The 21,226-nt window shown below is 44.9% G+C and overlaps 1 protein-coding gene across 1 annotated transcript in view; it reads left to right on the top strand.

Annotated features, from left to right (window-relative positions):
* The window catches only part of COL6A3 (collagen type VI alpha 3 chain), a 237,613-nt gene that overhangs the window by 196,777 nt on the left and 19,610 nt on the right, over positions 1 to 21,226 (top strand). The window contains exons 44-45 of the mRNA XM_086956302.1: positions 10,454 to 10,633; positions 12,091 to 12,144. Coding sequence (XP_086812428.1) covers positions 10,454 to 10,633; positions 12,091 to 12,144 — 234 coding nt within the window. The remainder of the gene's footprint in view (positions 1 to 10,453; positions 10,634 to 12,090; positions 12,145 to 21,226) is intronic.

Below are 21,226 nucleotides of genomic sequence, written 5' to 3'. Positions count from 1 at the left end.
AGAGGTTACTTATTACCTTTTTTGATAATTACATAGGATGAAGTAACTTAAAAAATACTGAACTTCAATAACAAGGTCTCTTCTGTATCCTGTAACTGTGTTGACTACATGGATTTGTATTTTAACTGTAGCATAAATATTTGAGTTTGTAATATGCTCAACCATTTATTTTGACAGTAATAGTGCCACATCAGATCGGTATATTGATTGAATATGAGGCTTAATAAAGTTTTTGTACCAGAAATCAGATGGTTATTTGGATTGCTGTAAAACCTGCTTTGTTAAGTAGTTTGACCATAATTACTTCTCTGTCATACAGCTGTTGGTCTAGCAAGCATGTCCTATCAGACAGTTCTAGCAATGAAGAATATATGTTCAGATGAAATTCACAGAACAAAGTTCTCATTATCAAGTAGAAAGAGTAGGTTTTGAGCAAAGCTCAAAGGAGACTCCCTAGCACAACGTGCAGTAGAAAATCTGAGGGGCAAAAGGTTCTCTCAGGAGTGTTCTAGAGGGTGAGGGATTCTGATTGGTTCAGGGACAATTTTGGTCTCTTTTACATAACGAAGGTTATGGGTTTCAAAAGGGAAATAGGCGTAGGCCTCTTTTCAGTTTGCTATCTATCTAAGCATTGCTTTTTTATATACCGGAGACTCCCGTCTCGGAGACGGGAAATGATTCAGGCATGTGAATCTATGAAAGCTCCACTACTGGAGTAATAATGCATAAACACTGTTCAGTCGCTAGTCGGGATACACTATTAACTGGAGTAAATCCCTGATCTATCCCCTACATGGACCCGGACCAAAACTATCTACTGACTGTACTGCCCATATTGCTGCCAAGGGATTCCGCTATCTGGGGATCTACATTACTAGAGACCCAAACGCCTTCCATACTCAAAATTTGGTGCTGCCACTTTCCCACCTCTTGAGAGACATTCAACATTGGAGGGCCCTGCTGCTATCATTACTGGGTAAAGCAGCCTTATTCAAAATGATGGCACTCTCCCATTTTCTTTCTGCACTCCAAAACATGCCCTACCCAGTCCCACCATCCTACTTTCAGCTGATTGAAAGTAAAATTCGTACCCTGCTGTGGGACGGAGGCCTTGCTAGAATATTGCTTAAAAAGCTGCCAGGGCCTGGTACGATGGCAGAAATGCTCTGCCTGATATTCAAAAGTATTACTGGGTGATGCAGCTCATCACCATCAACCAGTGGGTGCACCTTCAAGAGGAGAAACCAACTGTCGAATGGATCGACTGAATATGTACCTGAGGGGCTTTCTAAGAGCTATTTATGGAAAGGAGCGCACCAAGCCCTTCCCAGTGCCTACTACAGCTGCGCTTGTCCTCTAGCAGACAACCATGTGTGCATTGGGTTGGAGGTGTAGGATGATTAGAGACTAGCTACATACAAAGGGTTTGATAAATGGGACCTGATATGACTATCTACATTGGGGGACCTTTGGAGGTGGGGAGGAGTGGTCCCGTTCCCAGACCTACCCTAGCTAGCACATACTGAACCTTATCGGTATTTGCAGATTAGTCATGTACAGTGGAGGGCCCTCAAGAATAAACCCATCTCCCTAACCTATTATTTTTTCTTATTATTTATTTAGGAGTTTTATATAGCGCTAGCCAGACCCAAGGGTATCAGAGTGCTATGCAACACGTATCAAAGATGCAATCAAACATAAGAAGTGACAGTAGTAGAGCATAGTGATTTGTGACGAGCATGGTTCAAACACAAAGAGAAGCAGATGAAGCATAGGGATGTTAGACGAGTACACTTCAAACACAGAGAGTAGCCGATAGACTCCATGATTCGTGATAGATCTAGATCGGTGCGGGGAGCACCAGAGAGGGACGAGAGGTATCAGCCCTCTTAACAGAGTGTTTGTATACTGCAGTGTGCGGGATTCGATGTACAGCGTCAGCTATCTATTCGGAAGAGATCGGTTGAGGAAAAGTTCTCTGAGCTGGCTTTTAAATTTTGGAAAGGAGGGGTTAGTCCTGATATGAATTGGGATGGAGTTCCAGATTTTGGGCGCATTTCCAGAGAGGGCGCGTGATGAAGCTTTATGTTTGTGAGTTTTTGGCGGGATGAGAAGTAGAGTGTTAGTACTCCTTAGGTTCCTTGACTGACCAGCTTTGTTTTTATTATGAATTGATTAATAATTCACCAGATACCCTGACTCATTTGAGGGAACAATGGAACCGGTGTGAAAAAGTGCCATCTTTCTTGCATTTGTATGCCCCCACTTTTTGCTGACATGCTGATGTGCTTTGACTGAGTGTGCTCTGGGCTCCTGACAACCAGGTACCCAGGGTCTGTGTTCCTTCCCTAAAACTGTATTGAAACAAAACCCAATTGGCATCTCCTGCCACCTATCAGCCCCTAATAAATGGTACCTTAGGTGCCCAGGGCCTGGTGACCAGAGAAGACCCCTAAGGGCTGCCGCACTTATTGTGCCACCCTTAGGGGCCCTGTACCCTGACACCCCCACCCTGCCTTTGCAGGCTGAGTGTCTAAGTACAGACCTAAACAGAGAGTCGACATGGCACACATCCCTGTGTGCCATGCCCACAACCCCACTGCCCAGGCATACTTCAGTCACCCCTCTAGCTGGGTGCCCTATGCCAGTGGTGTGGGCACAGGTGCATGAGCCATGTGCCCCTACAGTACCTAGAGCCATTTCTGGGCACTGTAAGTGCAGTGATGCCATTAAGAGTATATGGTGCTGGGAGGTTGTCATTACGAACTCCACAGCACCATAATGGCTACACTAAAGACTGACAAGTTTGGTACCAAACTTCTCAGCACATTATTACCCCGCACTGGTGCCAGTGTGGGATTTAATGTAAAATGCACCATAGGACATCTTAGGGATGCCCCCTGAAAACCTAACCTACAATCCACGTCTGGTCTGAGTGGCTGCAGAGGCTGCCATACAGCAGACATGTTGCTGGACCCCTGGTTGGAGAGTCCCCCGCTCTCCTGGGCCTGCAACAATGCACATCCTGGGCGTGGTGCTAGGACACCTCCCCCAAGATGGGCAGGGGGAAGCTTCAAAGGCATTCTGCCTCTGTGAGCTGAAGTCTGACCAACGGATGGTAAGATTCCCGACACTCGAAGACACCCCTGCACCCGGTTCCCTGCAGCCCCCTTTGGGGTACCAGCCTCTTCTCCAAGATCCCAACTTACCGCTCGAAGTGGTGGTCGCACCTGAAGAATCACCCTCTGTAGTGCATTTTACATTAAATCCCACACTGGCATCAATGTGGGTTTAAGTTTGCTTAGAAGTTTGATATCAAACTTGTCAGTCTTCAGTGTAGCCATTATGGTGCTGTGGAGTTCGTAATGACAACCTCCCAGCACCATATACTCTTAATGGCATCACTGCACTTACAGTGCCCAGGAATGGCCCTGGGTACTGTAAGGGCGCAGGGCTCCTGCACCTGTAATTTATTTTTTGTGCCACTAGGAAGAGTTAATGTGAGCTATTCATAGGCTCTGGTGATTTACCGGAAAGGTACTCTTGCTTGCCAGTATAAATCGATTTCTGGGATGTAGTGTGTTGAATCCATGCGGGCAGTCTTATCTTGTATGTTCGTGATTTTTTCAGGCTTGTGTCATTACAACAACCTTGCTTGGTCAGGTTTAGAGGGTACTTGAACTGGGGGATGTTTGAGTTTGCCCTTCCAGGGAGGGTGGAAAGGTTCTGCTAGTGTGATGCGTGCAGTAATGGGCTGAGCAGGGATTAAGGGGGGTGTCTGGGTGTTGAGTTGGATTCAGATTCTCATGGCATGGATTTGAAGCAGTACTACAGCAGCATTATGTTAGATGGGGAGATATTTTATTTTGTTTGAATTTTTAGATAGTCAAACCTGTCCGCCTGGACGAGCCTGATCCTTGACTAGCATTAAGTTTATCTTGATTAAGTTTACATAAAACAGGCTGAACGATGTTTTGTTGGGTATTTGTAGAAACATAACTGCGAACCGAACCGAACTACCCACTTGGTGTGAAATACCTCTTGGGCACCCAGGGGTGTAGCTTTCATTGGTGCAGCAGGTGCAGTGGCACCAGGGCCCAGAGGCCCGCGGCACCACTGAATCTTGATTACTGCTTTATCTCAAAGCCTCTGATTCCTCGCTGGCGGTTTATGAGGTAGAATTGGACAGCCTGGCTCATTACGGTAAGCTCTACCTATCAATAAACCAGTAGTATTCACTGTCCCTTTTCACCCTGATAAGATAACTAGGAGAGTAAAGTGCTGGTCGCTGTGTTCTGTGTCCACCCTTCCTCTGGTTCAAATCCCTTCAGGGCCAGATCAACTTGCCCACCTGGAGTCAAAAAAGCAATATAACTGAGATGAAGAATAGCATCCCTTTTTATTTACTGTGGTACAAACAAAAGAGGCTAGCATGAGCTGCATAAAAACAAGGACTTCAAACACTTTGCAGCATTGCTGCTTGTCTTACTGGTTCAACTGCAGAGACAAGTGTGCAACCTGCAGATTATAGGATTGGGATTGAGTCCTGGTGGGACTAACTCAGTCTTCCTTCCTCATTAGATAGATTGAAAGAGCACTACTCAGTTATGTGATCAAGCTACGCGTGCCTTGTAGACGAGTTGTCCTTTCTGTTTTGTTACAGCCAAAGAGTAAATGAAGGGCGTTTATTCAGTAGAGTGAGTCCTTATGGACAAGAGGGAGCCCCCGTTCAGCCTTCCCATATAAGGAAACTTGAGGATATGGAGGGCCAGCTTTTGAGGCAGGGCTGTGGAGGCTTGTCCCTGAAACACAAACACTGGAGCCGGAGGGAGGAATGTGGCAGTCGCCTCAGCACAGCCCATGCAGCTGGCTGCTGTTATTTCTGTGTGGTCCTACCAGCTCAGGGATGTATAAGCAGAGTTCTGAATGCATGCACTTGATGTCATAAACATCCGTCATTCTAGACGTCTGTGTACTTCTGTGGTAATGGAGTTTGTAAGCAGGAAGTTTAAGGTCTGCCTACCGACCCCTGTTCGCTTTAAAGAAAAAAACCAAACAAACAAGCATTATAAATGCAATAGGTCTTGCCTTTCATTAAGTTAAAGCCATTTGCTTTGCTATACAAACCATTAGCAAAGCAAATGGCTTTAACTTAATCAAAGGCGCTATGCTGTGCACCACAGAGTGCTAATGCCATGCACCGCACAGGGCTAATTAAAGGCACCACCGAGGGCTGATGCCGTGCACCACACATAACTATTGCCATGCACCAGACACAGCTAATGCCATGAACCGCACATGCCATGCACCACAGAAGGCTAGTGCCATGAACCACAGGACTGGTGCCATGCACCACAGAGAAGCAGTGCTTTGCCCGTGGACATCCACCTTCTCCGTGACCTCTGTCCAATTACAGCTTCTGACCAGGGGTGTCATAGACCCCCACCCCCTCTACTGTAGCAGCTTGAGTGGTGGTGGATGCTACTGGGCAGTTCTCTGTAAGGTGAAACATTTAATTTGATGTTTATGGTTCCTTTGATCAGAAGCTCATAAGTGCCAACACCTGCAGTGGGCATAAGGGAGGCAGGAATGGATAGGGGGATGGATGGATGAAGAGTATGAGGGGCGGATAGATGAAGGATGGATTCAGAAATGGAAGTATGGCAACTAGGATGGATGGAAGGATAGATACATTAATCGATGTATTGAGGAAAAGATGGCTGCATGGATGGAGTGATAGAAAGAAGGAAGGAAAGAAGATGGAGGGAAGAAAGAATGGATGGATGGATACATGGATGAATGAGAGAAAGGATGGGTGTAAGAATGAAAGTTTGAAAGGAAGAGAGGGTGTATGAGTGAAGGGATGAATGAGTGAAAGGATAGATGTAAGAATAGAATAGTGAAAGGGAGTGAGGGTGTATGAGTGAAATGGATAGATGGATGGATGGATGGCAGAGTGGATGGATGGATGATGAAGGAGTGAAAGGATGCATGGAAGAATGGAAGAGAAAGGGAGAGTGTGTATGAGTGAAAGGGAGGGTGGATGGATGGGTGTATAGGTGAATGGATGGATGAAGGAGTGGATTGATGGATGGTAAGGTGGGTGGATTGATGGATGGTAGAGTGGGTGGATTGATGGATGTCAGAGTGTATGGGTAGCAGTGGGTGGATAGATGGATGGATGGATGGAGAAAAACATGAATGGAGTGATGAAAAGAAGGAAGGAAGGAAAGACAACGGAAGGAAGGATGTAGGGATGGATAGATGACTGGATTGGAGAATGAAGGATGCATCGACTGGTCGTCAAAAAAATGGGTGGATGGATAAGGGGGGAAAAGAAGGAAAAATGCATGGGTGGAGAGAAGGAATTTGGACGGCTACATGAGAAGGAAAAGAGAAGGGTGTGTGACTGTTAAAACACAGAACGAACTACAGAAGCAAAAAATACAGAAATGGTATAAAGAAGGAAGGAAAATAGGCAGAAAGAGAAGGAAGAAGGGAATGTTCATACTTCAGAATTACCACAGAAGGGAGAAGCCAAACATGACTGCTGACCTCTTTTGCCGCACATGCTGCATCAGTGTCGTTTGGCATACAGGTCAAAGTGTGTGGGGAGGGCACTTTATTTGTTGGCTACTCCCCAGCTCCTGGCTCCGTGTCTGTCGCCCTCCATGCTCCCTCATGATGCCCTGTGCCTCCTCTGACCACATTCCCCTCTGTGTGTATGTGTGTGCTGTTCTGCATATTCACAGCTCCTGCCCTGTCCCAGGCTGCCCGGTGATTGGTCACTATGTCTGTCTCTCTCCCACCCTGTGCTGTTTGCCCGCGCCTCTGCAGTAGCCTTGCCCTACCTCTGCTTTGTCCCGTGCTTCTTGCCCCTTGTCACAAGGGCTGCCACGGTTAGTGACCGGCACGCATAAAAGGCCAGTCTGTGTTCCTGTGAGAGAGCATGTGTGCACGCATATTTGTGTGGTGTGTGACAGAGAGAGAGAGATAGAGAGAGAGAGGGAGAGAGAGAGAGAGAGAGAGAGAGGGAAAGTGAGAAAAAGTGTGCACATGTGGTGTGTGAGAGAGAGAGAGAGAGAGAGAGAGAGAGAGAGAGAGAGAGAGAGAGAGAGAGTGGGTGTAGCGTGTGGCAGAGAGAGAGAGAAGGTGAGAAGGTGTGTGTTCACACGCATGTTTGTGTGTGTGTGTGTGTGTGTGTGAGAGAGAGTGTGTGTAGCATGTGACAGAGAGAGATTTTTACTGTTGCTGCATCTAATGACCTATTGTTTACAACAAAACATTGCAGTGTTGTCACTGCTGTGTGTGGATAATGGAGATTTGCCCTGTGCAGCCAGCCTGTGCCCTATGCTTCAGGATATCAAGCGGACATCCTTGCGATGCAAGCAATAAACAATAATTAACAAGCAATGCTCGCTGGAAGCCTCACGCCTGCTCCCGGGGTCGAGCGTAGGGACAAAAAAATGCGTGCCCATGTGCACGAAGATGACGTCGGGCTGTCCACATGCGTGTGCATTTTTTGTCCCTACGCGTGCATACTTAGCTTTGTAGATGGCAAGAGCAGCTATCTTTGTCCTTTGGAAGCACGTGCATGCGCTGTTTTCGCCAGGCGAGACCTAAAAAACCCGAGTCTATTCACAAAAGACCTGGAAAGCAAGTGCAGAAGAGATGTGTGGCGGAGACAGTAGAGTAACCAGCGTGCCCTAGTGCTGGGAAGGAAATGGGCCCCCTGGCAGCTGTATAAATTATACAATACAGCAACAGTCAGAGATCAGTGGGCCCCTCAGGCCTCTGGCCTCAGTGTCCATGACTGGCTTTAGGGCGGTGCGACCAATGTGGCCGCACTGGGCGCTGACCCATGGAGGGGGGCACTGACCTCAAGGGGTGTGCTATGTTCAAAAATAAAGTATGATTAGAGAGATGAGGGGCACTTTTTCCCAGTGGTAGGAGGTCATGGTGGTGGGGGTGCCAAAAATGAATGTCGCACAGGGCGCCACAAGCCGGCCCTGTCTGTGTCACTGCACATGCTGCACCAGTGGAAACCATGCCCCTGGGAGGAGAGCAGAGATCAGCCTAGTTCCTCTCTGGCAGTGTAACTGAAATACTTGGGTGGCTGGGTGTTGGAGAGGGGTTTGACTGTCAAGTGGAAAATGGTGGGAGCGGTTGTTCATAAGTCGGGGTACGAACTTCTTTGAGACTGAGAGGGCATTAAAGATAAAGGAGTTTATTGTAGTGTCCTAAGACGACACATAGTTTAATCTTTAACATTGGTCTAACCCCTCACCACTTGACATTTGTGGGAAGAATATCATCAGACTGGAATACTTCACTGATTTGAACGTTCTGGCACGGTCTGAAATATGCCTTTGGTGTGTGCTTTTTCTCCAAAACGGGAAGTAGGAAGAGTCCTGCATCAGACCACCGTGAAGGCAATCTTTGTTATGCTCAACAAACTTGGTTGTCACATTGGCTGCAGGTCTGAGGCACAGAATGAATTCCTGCCACAAATGTATGTAGGTGGCCGAGGCCGATTGAGTGCCAACTCCTGCCACCTTTGAGGTACAGAATCCAGTCCATGCCTCAGAAATCTAATCGACTAGACTTCACAGAGTACTGTCAATGCATGTGCGTGCTCCTTAAGATGGCGCCAAGCAGAGATTCTTCGAGCAGATTTACAAGACCCTTGTGCCATTTTTACGTCAATTTTCCCATGTTAAAAGTGACGCAAAAGTGTTGCAAGGGGCTTGTAAATCTGCCCCTTCAAACTTCCTTGTGTTCTGAAGGTTTCGGGTGTAAGCAATGCAAAGGAAGGGTCAATTTGACAAAACAAACATGGGAGTTGGAGGCAAACTAACATTATTGCTGCTTATAGTGCTGCGACAGATGATATGGAGCAAGGTTATTGGGATGGAAAAGCAGCTTTCAGCAGCCATTTTAGAACATGACAGAAACTTGTTGCAGGGAATCTCTGTACACAGAACTATGCCTGGGATCACAGAACGTCAGTATGTAGGAACGGAGTCAGCATACCACATCAGTACCTATGAACCACAGTCCAGACTAGATCATAGTGCTTTACCTGCCCTGATAACCTTCCCAGAATCACAGGTAAGTTAGCTACCCAGAACGCATCACTTTAGTCCCCTCAGGGAACAGTAGAAACAGATTGTTTTCTTACTGATGCATTTCCACAATAAACCAAAGACACAAGAACAGTTTACAATATTTATTGAAACTATTGTGCTCTAATATAAAACATCTGCTCTGCAACTAGAAGACATATGCATCCCAAATAAGCGAAGGCATTCTAGCAGAGTAAAGGTCCTGAGACGAGGGAACTGCGCCGGCTGAGCAGTAGAACAACTATTTATGCATGGCAGGTATGGGGTTCGCCACTAATCCCAGAGATCTATAATATAACACTGTGTTTCCACAGTTAAGGTAGGCTGAGGCAGATATACAATTAAACATGGTGGGGCTTCTTATTGTTTATAGTTTACTTGTAATGCTCTGCACTCTGTTGGCATGCATATGTTTTCTAGTTTAGTCCCAGTGCAGATGTTTTATAATAGAGCACAATAGTTTCAATAAATATTGTAAACTGTTCACGTGTCTTTGTTTTGTTTATTATGGGCATGCATGAGCGAGAAAATGAAAAGTGACAGTCTCTTTTCACTGTTCCCTGAGGGGACTACAGTGGTGTGTTCTGGGGGGCTAACGCACCTGTCACTCTGGTATGGTTATGAGGGCAGGTAAGCTACCCTGGATTGGTGTTCATAGCTACTGCTGTGGTATGGTGGCTCAGTCCCTACATACTGGCACTCTGTAATCCCAGGCACAGTTCTCTTTACACAGAATCCCTACGACAGAATGGCTAGTCTATCAGCTACTCAGAAAATTAATACTAATAGGGCTGAAGCACAGTCACATGCTGTGTTAGTCCAACATGCCTGAGAGTAGGCTTCATTCTGAGTCAGGCACTTCAGGCCACTCAAGTTCAAGTTCAGGAATTTGTATAGCGCACTACTCACCCAGAGGGGTGAGTAGTGCGCTACTGGCTGACTGTTTCTCAACCCCTTCGATGCTGATGACGAGCTCAGCTCCTCATCAGCCACGGGGGGGGCGTGTGCGGATGACGAGCTGAGCTCGTCATCTTACGCAGCTTTTAGAAAAAAGCCGCGTAGGGGAAAAATAACCACCGCAGCGATGCGGTTAATCTCAAAGCCTTTCAGTGGCCTAACGTAGACCCTCCTGCACTCACATATGTACTAGTCTTCCTCCGCCATGTGGGTACAAAAGTGTATTTTCTCAATACAAGGGGAAGTACTAGTGAGAAACCATGAAAAAATGCAACAATAGCAGTAGATTTTTTTAACTTTACATTTTTTTCTTTTTTTTTTATGGTGGCTGCGTTTATAAATTATAACTTTTTGCCCATTTTGAAATTCAGATTTGACAGATCCTTGTTTGATGGATTTTGACATGGGCATGCAGTGCACGGAATATCAGGTTAAATGGTTCTTTGACAACAAGCACGGGATCTGCACCCAGGTTTGGTATGGTGGGTGCGGCGGTAATGAAAATAGATTTGATACAGAAGCTGAGTGCCTCAGCAGGTGTTTGAAGCCATGTAAGTACCACACGGGTGCTGCCACTTTTATTTGTTTAACTTTTACACACAAAGTGCACCGAACCAGACAGCCCAAGCTTCCCTGATCCCAAAGGATGCACTGAGAAATCTTTTAATTCTTCCAAATAAAAAAAATCCTTGAAATTGACTTAGATTACTACTAAATCCCCCTGTGATTTATCATATTGGCTCGCTTCCTCTCTGAATGTATTCATACAGCATTACATCTCCCTGGAATGGACAGAGATAATGTAATGAGCAAATAACATGTGTTAGTTGCATTTGCCAAATGCACAAGTGCATTCTGGGGAGATACATCTCTGTATTCCTTTGTGCGATCGTATCCAGTAGAATTTCAATGGGTCCACAATCCACACTTGGGCTGCCTGCATATTAAACAAACAAAAATGGAGATATCAGTGGTGTTGTGAGGTAATGATGTAAACTGGAGTGATTAAAGGAATGCGGTGGACTGGGGAGGTGTGGAAGGTTAGCTAAAAAATACACACAACGAAAAAGCATTTGATAAGTGTGCAACATGTTTGTTATTATTCTTTTCCCAGTCTGAACCAGGTTGTTTATGGAAATATCCATCTTGCAGTCTATCTAGAAGGTACTCCTTTTCAGAGCATTTTCACGCACCTTAAGCAAACAGCACATTAGATTCGATCACCCTTAAGAGCTGTTCTGTTTCTCTTATGATGATGACCATGAAACAGGGATAGACCTATAGCTGCAGATAAACACTGAGGCAGTGAATAAATCTACCATGCTTGCTGCTACCACATACTGAAAATTGTGGGAAATGTCTCTTAAAATGGGTGCCTTTCTGACTGACTCAGATGCAGAACAATAACAAGTAGGGCGAGCATTTCAAGAAGCACAGGCCTGCACGATGAGAACAGTTTTAGGCTCTGCATACTGGCAGAGTGGTTCTGTAGGACTTACATCCTGTACGGGTGCTGTATTCTTCACAGCTGTGTCTTTGCCTCACAACTCCACTGCATTATTGTTTCAACTCAGTTTCCTTCTTTGCCAGACACCAAACCAGGAGTAGGAGCTCTTTACACCCTGCTTGCTCTGCGTGTGTTAACTTGATGAATGAGGCACAGTAGCCCCTTTGTTGGTGTCATGGGATGTTAAAGGTGCTGTGATATCAGTTAATGTTGTTTATCAATAAGAACATAAAGCAACTAGCATATACACCGAGGGCCTCATTTATGAAAGCCTTGCGCCACCGGTGCGTCACTTTTTCCCATGTTAAAATTGACGCACCGGCGGCGCAAGGCCTTCATAAATAAGGCCCTGAGTATTGTGCCTCACCATTGGCCTCAATGTCATCATCCAATCAGAATACTGGTATACCCAGTGCTGCCCTGTTGAGGATAAGTCTGCATAGAATGAATGCTCACTTTGGAGATGAATTGCTCACACCTCACCACCATTGTCTCCCGCAGCAGCTGAGAATGTCCTCGTACCATTGCCAGAGGTAGAAGGAATCTCATCTTCAGGTAAAAGCCCAGCCAGCTTCACGCAGAGCGAAACCCTGCCAAATGCCTGGATGCTTGAGCAGCCCGCTTGCCTATGCAGGGATAGGTTAGGGTGTTTTTAACTCGCCTCTGGCCGGCACAGCAGTGTTGTTGTGGAGCGCATGGACACCCCGACTGCATACAGACTTACAAATGCCCAGGGAAAAGGAGCCCGCTGCACTAAGCTTCCACTCTGCTTCCAGCTTCTTGCTTATATTAATGGATGGCAAATCGCTGCTTATGCTCCTGCCGAGCTTGCACAGCATTTGGAAAGCTATATTGAACTGGCAAATTATAGACTTTTACAAACACATTGTGATTGTTGCTCTATTGAACCCATCAATTCTGACCCAGGATTGGTCTCTAGCACATTAAAGGCACCAAAGCTTGTGTCCACTCTTTAACCTGATCATCCTCTCACAAATGTCAACCTATGGATCCAGGCGCCTATCAATCAAGCATCCGCCCACACATTTCCACCATTAACGCAATCATTCATCCACACATATCAACCATCTCCACACTCCACACACAGAAGCACCAGACATACACCCACCTACAATTGTTCTAATATTTATCCAGTTTTCAAATTTATCAATCTGGTCCTGCTCTCATACATGTATCCATCACTCCATATATCTACCCTTGAATGTCTGCAGTAAAAACCAGCGAAAGAACCGAGGCATATATATTCATTAGGAAGCCACATGGCCAGCCACATTTATCTGTGTGTCTATCTAGTCTTCCCCCCATTCATTTGCAACCCTCACCTCAATCAGCCATCCGTGGATGTATCTACCATAACCTCATACCTATATGCAGAATTAAACCATATGTCCACTTGAGCACTTCCAGGCCTGTGTCTACCCCAAACCCCCAAAGCCCTTCCCCTTATGTTTCCATGCTAAACATCTAAACATCTACCACTAGATGCACAGGCCAGTCATCATAATTATGAATTAAAACATCAGGTAGACAACAAATTAAATCACAGCTAGTGTTCTATTTCTCTCATCATCTTTCCTCAATTTCCTTTGTAAAACATGTACAGCTCTGATTATCTTCCTGAGCAACGTAATTTGTCCTTCCTTTATTAACTTTTCTTGCAAAATAACTGTCTTTTTCTCTTTCTCCCTGATCTTTTGCTCCTTTTTTGGTGCCCCCTTGTAGACGTCTCCCACCCATTCCTTCAGCAACTGCACTTATATTCATCCATTCCTCTTGTACAGTACTTTCACACCTATGTTCCTCACTTCCATCATAAACTATATCCTGCAGTTTATCTCTTTCCTCAGCTCACTTGGGAAAGTGTGCTCATCCTTTCCCCTTCTCTCCATCTTTCTTTTCTTGAATTCGATTTGTATATTACCTTCATCCCTTTGTTATAGCTCTCCATTTTCTTCATCTGTTACTTTATTGCCTTTTTGCAGTACACACACTTCTCGTTTTCTGTCTTCCCCATTCATTTCTTCCTTTATTTCAAAATCTCTTCCTTATATCATATTTTTCTTCGTTTCTATTCATGCAGTCCTTGCTTTGATACTACCTTTTAGAAATGAACAATTAATGGTATTTTTCAGTGCATAAGAAAAGAGTTTCTTCATCAGGAGACCTTCTCAAAAGTCACAAGCACAACACACAAAGAAAGTAAATAGGCCTGGCTTTGACTTTGACTAGACCTAGTGCAGGACATACAAAGCAGTGATGAGCCAAGCACATCCCTTTGGGACAAAAAAATGAACATTTCAAGGGAGAGGGCAACCCGAGGAACCAATACCGGGCTACACTGAAAGTAAAGAAATGTAAAATCTAAAGGACATGAAAGCAAGGCTCTTGTACATAAAAATCCTACAACAAAAGAACAGCATACTGCTGCAGACCAGGGACCTATGTTCTGATATTCTGAAAGGCTTTTAAGAGGCATATTGTTAAAGTATATCACCCACCTCCACTAAGGATCTCCCAATTCCCTCTTCCCTCCCAGTCCCACTAAAATGAGATTTATAGTCTCCTCTGAAGATCATAGTTCACACACTTGATTTGTCCCCTGCCTTCTATTAAGCACTCCTCAGCCCTCTTATTACAGTTGTCCTCCAAGTGCATATGTATGCCATCCAGGGCATCCCATTGAAAAAATTACAATCTTCATAACTCACTGTTAGGGAAATTGAATTCCTGTGATTAATCATTCACAGACATGTATCTCTTTGAGACATGTCTTGTTGCATCTTCCTGATTCTCATTTCACATCTTGGTATGTGGTTTCTTGTGGAATACCTGGATAATAGATGTAGTTATCCTAGGGAAGTGTAAATCACAAATCTTCCTGAGTGGCTGCCCCTTTCCAAAGGTGGCTAGAAATGGAAGACAGTAAAAATGGATTCTGAGTGGTGCCAACAAAAAATAGATGCCTCTATAAATCTCATGCCAGCCGTTGGTCTCCAAAATATTTAGAATACTAAATAAACAATTAGACTTCAAATCGGGCAGTCTGTATGTTACATTTTTCTTCACTACGGAAGAGCAACCTAGCACTGATCCAGAAAGGTAACAAGCCCACAATGCTTTACAAGGGAACAAGGGGGAGCAGATTCTTTCTCACCATATTGAAGCACAGAAGAGTTTGCTCTGTTTGCTTTTCAAACATAGCATCTTAGAGGGAAACATGAGAATGCGGTAGTCCTCTGAACATTGCTTCAGAAGTCTTTGAATTTGGAGTTTCTTCAAGAGGCCATGAAAGCAGAGTTTACTTGCGTTGAAGCTACCTTCTGATAGATCTTTTTTCAACAGAAGAAAGTCCAATTTCATGAATCATTGCACCTGGAGTCAGGTAAGCGCACCCATAGGATGCAATGTTGTGTCTACGTGCAATGTTTCTCAGATCCTTCCTTGCCCATTCTTCTAGTGCCCTAGCGATGCACTAGTTCTGTTGATTCAAGACGCGCATCAAACACCCTGATGTGGCTTCCAGAAAACCATCTGGAAATTCACTGTCTGGATGTAGAGATTTATAGAAAGGGTTTAATAGAGTGCTGATATCTACCTTTCCCACTGCCGTTGGGTACACTGACAACAGAGTGCACTTGCAGATAAAGAGAAATATTTTTAATATCTTTCATTAAAAAAAAAAACATTTCCAAAAGCTAAGGCAGGCGAAAACTGTTTAAGACAAATGACAAAAAAACGCTCCCTTCAAATATTTCCGAATTTCTTCTAGGGAAGGAAATAGGGTTTGTTTTTGAACAAAGCATGCGCTGAGCATCATCTAGGAGCTTCCGTTGAAAGAGTAAACAAGAGGTGCTGGCTACCAACGCATATAGAACACAGAGTTTTGAACAGAATGCCACTGGGCATTGACTACATTTCGTTAAGTACTGTTAAACTTCCTCACTGTCAATTCTGCGTTTACCTCAAAATTCTGAAAAAATCCGAAGTTTTAATATTCTCATTGGCACACTGGATAGTGTAGCAAATTAGTCAGTCAAATGTGCGTGCCTTCAGAAATTAAGGCTGTTAAGATTTTTCAAAAACCCGGAAGGAGTTACTGCAGTCAGTGGAGACAAGTGGCAGGAGAGAGTCAACCCCAAAAGTCAAGTTAACAACAGATTCCACAGGCAGAAGACACGTGTCTATATACTTGCGGGCTAAAAAGGAGAATTATCTCCATGTACAAGGACCTCCGTTGTCCTTGTATTTTTGGTTTGAAAATACTCATTCATCCTCTGGAACAGCTCAGGCAGGCAGTGTTTTTAAAGCCAATGAGATGCTATGACTTAACTGCACACTTAGAAAAACGCACACACCCAAAGTAACCGAATGCCTCATAAAAACCCAGAATCACATCAAATCATTGGTGCTGTTATTTCTACTTGAATTTTTTAGTGTCAGTGAACGTTTTTTGTTTGTTGACATGCCATGTATTGTGTGGCAGCACTGGTCGTATGATCCTTTATATTACTACACAATTCCAAAGTCCAGTGGCTGTGCTCTATCTTGTTGTCTCAAACTTTAAATAGTGGACTTCAGTGCCCCTTAGCTGGTTGGGGGCACTCGTCACTTAATAGACCATTTCACATCATCGAGGTTCTAACAAAATGGCTTAGTCATCAGATGGCGATAGGTACATCATCCTAAAACATAATATACTGCATGTCTGGTGGGGGACCTGCCTCCTCATGCTGGAGAATAGTCACACTTACAGAAGATACCTCGGCCCACACTGGGGCACAGCTATTACTAGTAAGTGCGTTTTAGTTTTCAGTGTGTTTTTGACATATTGAGGAGGGAATATGAAGGTTATCCTGACCAGAATATCATGGGTCAAACTGTCGAGACAAGTAACCATGTATATATTTTTGTACAGAATTTCACATATACATGCCTTGATGGTATACATATCTTCAAGATACATGTGGGGATGTGGAGTTAAAAATAGCACATCTATGCATCCTTCGTTGCACCTAACTTCTTGATAATTTGGACCTCAATATTCTGGTCATGAATTGTGTGACCTCGATACTCCCTCCACGATATTTCATACTAAGTCTTCATTTTCCAGTACTCAGTCGTTCCGCTGCAGGTGCAGCCATTATTGAAATGCCTGCGCATGGTTGAGATGAGAAACAGATGGACCCCATATGTGGCCTGCGTGCTTTATGCAGCAACAAGGGCAGCTTAGAAGAGTTTGTGTCTCAAGAGCTTCACCCTCCTTGGATTAATAAAATCCAATCAGAAGTCAGCCATGACCCGGATCCTGCGTCACCACTTCTGAATCTGTTTTTGCACACAGCTGTAGATAAAAGTAAAATACATCCCAATTACGCTTTCGGAACGGGTCCCAACTGCCTAACCATGATCTTAGAAGCTACCTGGCGATGCACCAGTCTGGAACGTGAGAAACCGAGTCGGTGGTGTGCCACCAAAGGGGCGCCCTGGTTGCTCCAATACTAACACCACCGATCCCTACCAGTGGGCCCTTTTGCTTGTTTTGGTGGCTCTCATTCCAGAATGCAGAACACTTAGAAAGAGGAAATAACAAGGAGAAATAAAGATATTTCTCTTCATTACCCCATCACCTGGGGTTGCTTAGCTTTTTGATGCATTCCCAGGTCTACCAGTAATGGCAAATCTGGAAATGCGCCAAAATCTATGGGTGGATGCGTGGGAACACCCTAGCTCTAGCCATGGAACGCCTCCTTGGAGCAGAGTAAGGCAACACTGCGATTGGAGGTGTCCTGTGTCACTGTAGAGTTATCAAGCCGCTAAGGGCCATGCAAGGTGGCCTTTTGTAGCTTGATAACTTCATCATTGCATCACCCTTGTGTCCCATTGCGCGGCGCAAGGGCAACGCAACACTATGATAAATTTGCCCCTTTATGCCCAATTGTTCAAAGTTTACATGGTGCCCACCAGCACATTGTTTACACTCTGCCCACTCATACAAGATTTTTCTGCTGCCTGCTCTACTAAGTGTTCAATATTGTCTATTAGAGCCAGCATCTCATGCTGGCCACCAGCGCATCCTCTTTAAGATGGGCACTAGAGCCAATTTATAAAGCTGACTAATGGTGCAAGTCTTCCACACTGCCGACCAGCTCCTACACTGCCTACCTGTGCAAGCTTCTCCTACTGCCCATTACTGCAAGCGTCTCACTCTGCTGACAAGTGCGACTGTCTCACAATTTCAACCAGCTCCAGGTCCTTTTACTGCCTCCTGGTACAAGCTCCTCGTGCTGTCCATTACTGCAAGCTTCTCCTACTGCCATGACAAGTGCGACTGTCTCACAATTTCAACCAGCTCCAGGTCCTTTTACTGCCTCCTGGTACAAGCTCCTCGTGCTGTCCATTACTGCAAGCTTCTCACACTGCCCATGAAAAGCAAGTCTCCCACACTGTTCACGGACGCAAGTTTCCTAAACTGCCCAGTAGCGCAAGCTGGTCAAACTGGCAACCAATGCTAATCTAACTTGCTCAGGTGGGAGAGGGAGGAAATGAGAATCCAAGCCCATCCAACCGTTAGCCTGTCATCGAAGGCGCGGCTTCAGGGCACCTTTTCCGAAGTATCTTGAAATAATGTAGATGGCAGATTGGTGACCTGGGAGAGTCCTTGTGAAAAGTGTAGACGCTCTGCTGCTTATAGGTGGGTGGAGCATGCAGCTACTTTTCATCTTTATTTATGAGACAAACAGATTTCTGTCTGTTAATCTGGTTTGAGTTAGACTTGAAGGAGAGCCAAACATACATTACTGCTTGCCATTCTCTGACTGCAAACTAATCCTTTCCATGTTTTCTTTCTTTAATGACACAATTTGGAAATAGTAGAGTTCGGAAAAATGCAAAGCTGCATAATGAGATGATAGCTTGGTTCTGCTCTGCATTTTAAAAGGTAATAATCCTTTCCTGAGGCTGAATAAACAAGGAGACCAGGTTCGGATGGTTTGTTAGCTCATAAAGCAGTAATTATCGAGTTAGGTACAAACAGGCCAGCTTTGTAATGACACTGAAACATACTGGAACAAGGACCCTCAAATTAAAGGGGCCGCGAAAGGAATACATTAATGCAGCCAGGGTGGCACTTTAGCCTAAAAAATGGGAAAACAAAATGTTATTTCATGCTATGTTATGTTGAAGAATGTATAACGTGCCTACCACAAACTGACCCACCTATGGTATCCGGCAAACCCAGCAGGTTGGAGTTTGACCGACCATACAGTGTCTAGGGATCAAACTGGTATTGAAGCTCCTTAACCCTCACGGCACACAGGCAAATATTTGTTACCTTTAACTAGCCGCTAGGAACAAAAAATTGACTGCAGCCAAAATCCTACTCACTCAGAAACAAAGGCTGGTTGTACTAATTTGATTGCTTTATTATCCAGAGGACTTCTACCCCCAAATACCACAAAATGCCAGATTATTTGGATTCACCCTGGACATTCGGCACCAAGTTCGCCCTCAAGAAACACGTAGCCCTAAAACAAAGATGGCCTGCGACTAGTTCTAGTCTAGTCTGATTTTTTACAGACAGAGACTTCAAGACTGCTGTTTGAGTCCTTATACTCTTGCCTCTGGATGGTGGATGGCTTCTGAGCAGTGCTTTAATTGGTGCCAGGGGTTGGTGGTGGGGTCCACCGGCACTTATTTTTGGGTACTGCCACTTTTTTTTTTTACTCATCTAACATTGACCAAGAAAATAACACACAATGGGGAAGAAGGAGGAAGCGAAAGTGGGGAGAAGATGTGGCATAGTAGTCAGAGCTGCCGACTTTGGAGTTGGGGAACCTGGTTCAAGTCTCTACATCAGCTCAACATCCTGATTCTAGGCAAATCACTCAATCTTTCTGTACCTAAAAAAAATTAAAAAAACATTAAATGTTTCCTTGTTCAATATAATTGGTGCTCTTGTTAAGTGCTCCAGTACCTTTGGGGCAAGTATGTGCTATATAAAACTGCAAAATGAATAAATAAAAACTGGAAAGAAACGTCACAAGGAAGAAAGTAGGAACCTTGAAAGAGTGAGATACAGGGTCAGGGAGTGTCTGATAGTGTTTTAAAGAGGTATGAGGTCGAATTAAGACTACACAGCTTTGGCATTCAGCACTCTGACATTTAAACTGGGAGACAGTGAGCTGCTGGGCAGAGCTTTAGGTACTGCCACTTATTCTTTTCTTACCTTATACTGACCGCACTGCAAAGGGGTACTCATCAAAGCTAGAGCAATGCTACCAATACTTGTATTGTAGTGATGTAGTTTCAACAGTTGATATGAACCTAAATGTTCCTGACCTGCCCATTGTCCCTCCACCCAAAGCAACAGAAGTGCCCACCATTCCTTGGTGTGGACACCGCTGAGGTAGTGTCAGGGGTCTGGTTACGGGTGCCTGGTTTCTTGGCACAGTTATTGGAGTATACTAGAGCCACTGGGCTAGCTGTAGGAGGGTAGTGACTGACCAGGATACCAGTCCATTCTGATGCACTCAGATAAAACACAAAAAAGGTTGGGGTCTGTATCATAGACCCCACTGGTCATAGTTTAGAGTTTCTAATAGCAGGGCACCCAGGGCGCAGGTGATACTTGCTACTAGTGCTGGACAAGCAAGGACAAATCTGAAGACTATGCCAGTCCTGGAGCAAGGAACAAGCATTTACATTATTTTCTTGAACAAGGAACTCTTCTCCGAGCTACAGATAGTAACAGGAAGCACCCACAGGGGAGAGTGAAATGGCAAAGCAGTCTCAGCTTCAATGACAGTACAGAGCTTTACCATCTCTTTCGATGTTGATGTGCGAAAAGCTTCCTTATCTTGAGCTTCAAAGTGCAGCATCCCTCCACAAGCCTCAGAGATAGCTTGTTCTCGACTGGTATGCCGCCTCATGAGCTGAAGCCCATATCCTTCCATCAGTCTGGAAAATTCATTTCACCAGTAATCTGTCACAGACACTCCTTTTGAAGTCCAAACCCTGTTCCCTCTGTTGTAGGGAGATAAACAATACAACTGTCCTGGATTCTACACTTGGATCTCAGCATCCTCAATGACCCCTTGTGGAAGCCTGGCCAGAAGTGGAGAACATCCTTGAAGGACGAACTGACCGATAAGGCCAGACTTGTATCATTCTGTGACTGATAGGCTGATCCAATCAGAGATTCTGCTACTTTTAAGCTCTGGGTGTCCCGCCAATCCTGGGGCACCTTTTCTGCTCTACACTGTTTGATTAGTGCATGAGGTAGGCCTGTTGGCCTCCGTCGCAGTCTCTACCCATTTAGCCTATCCCCAGAAAGGAATTTTAAAATAGCTCCAGACCAGGAGTCCTGCCCACAAAGGGAGGGGGTTGTCCCAGCAGAAACAGTCTGAGCTAAAGACAGATAAGAGCTAGGCCCTACCACAACCCACCAAGCTTCTACAGGGAAGAGGGAGGAGCACAGGTGAGCTGGACTATTCAGCCAATCAGACATCATCTCACTTTTAACAGAATGGCTTGCCATCCTCACCCTGTGAACTCCCTGTCTGTGAAAACACACATCCCAGATAAGGCAGAGGCAAAGGGAACCCAGTTAAGTGAGAAT

Source organism: Lissotriton vulgaris, chromosome 2_1, assembly GCF_964263255.1.
Source record: "Lissotriton vulgaris chromosome 2_1, aLisVul1.2, whole genome shotgun sequence".
NCBI lineage: Eukaryota > Metazoa > Chordata > Amphibia > Caudata > Salamandridae > Lissotriton > Lissotriton vulgaris.
Note: the sequence above shows the minus strand (reverse complement) of the source record. Positions and strands in the feature narration are given on the sequence as shown.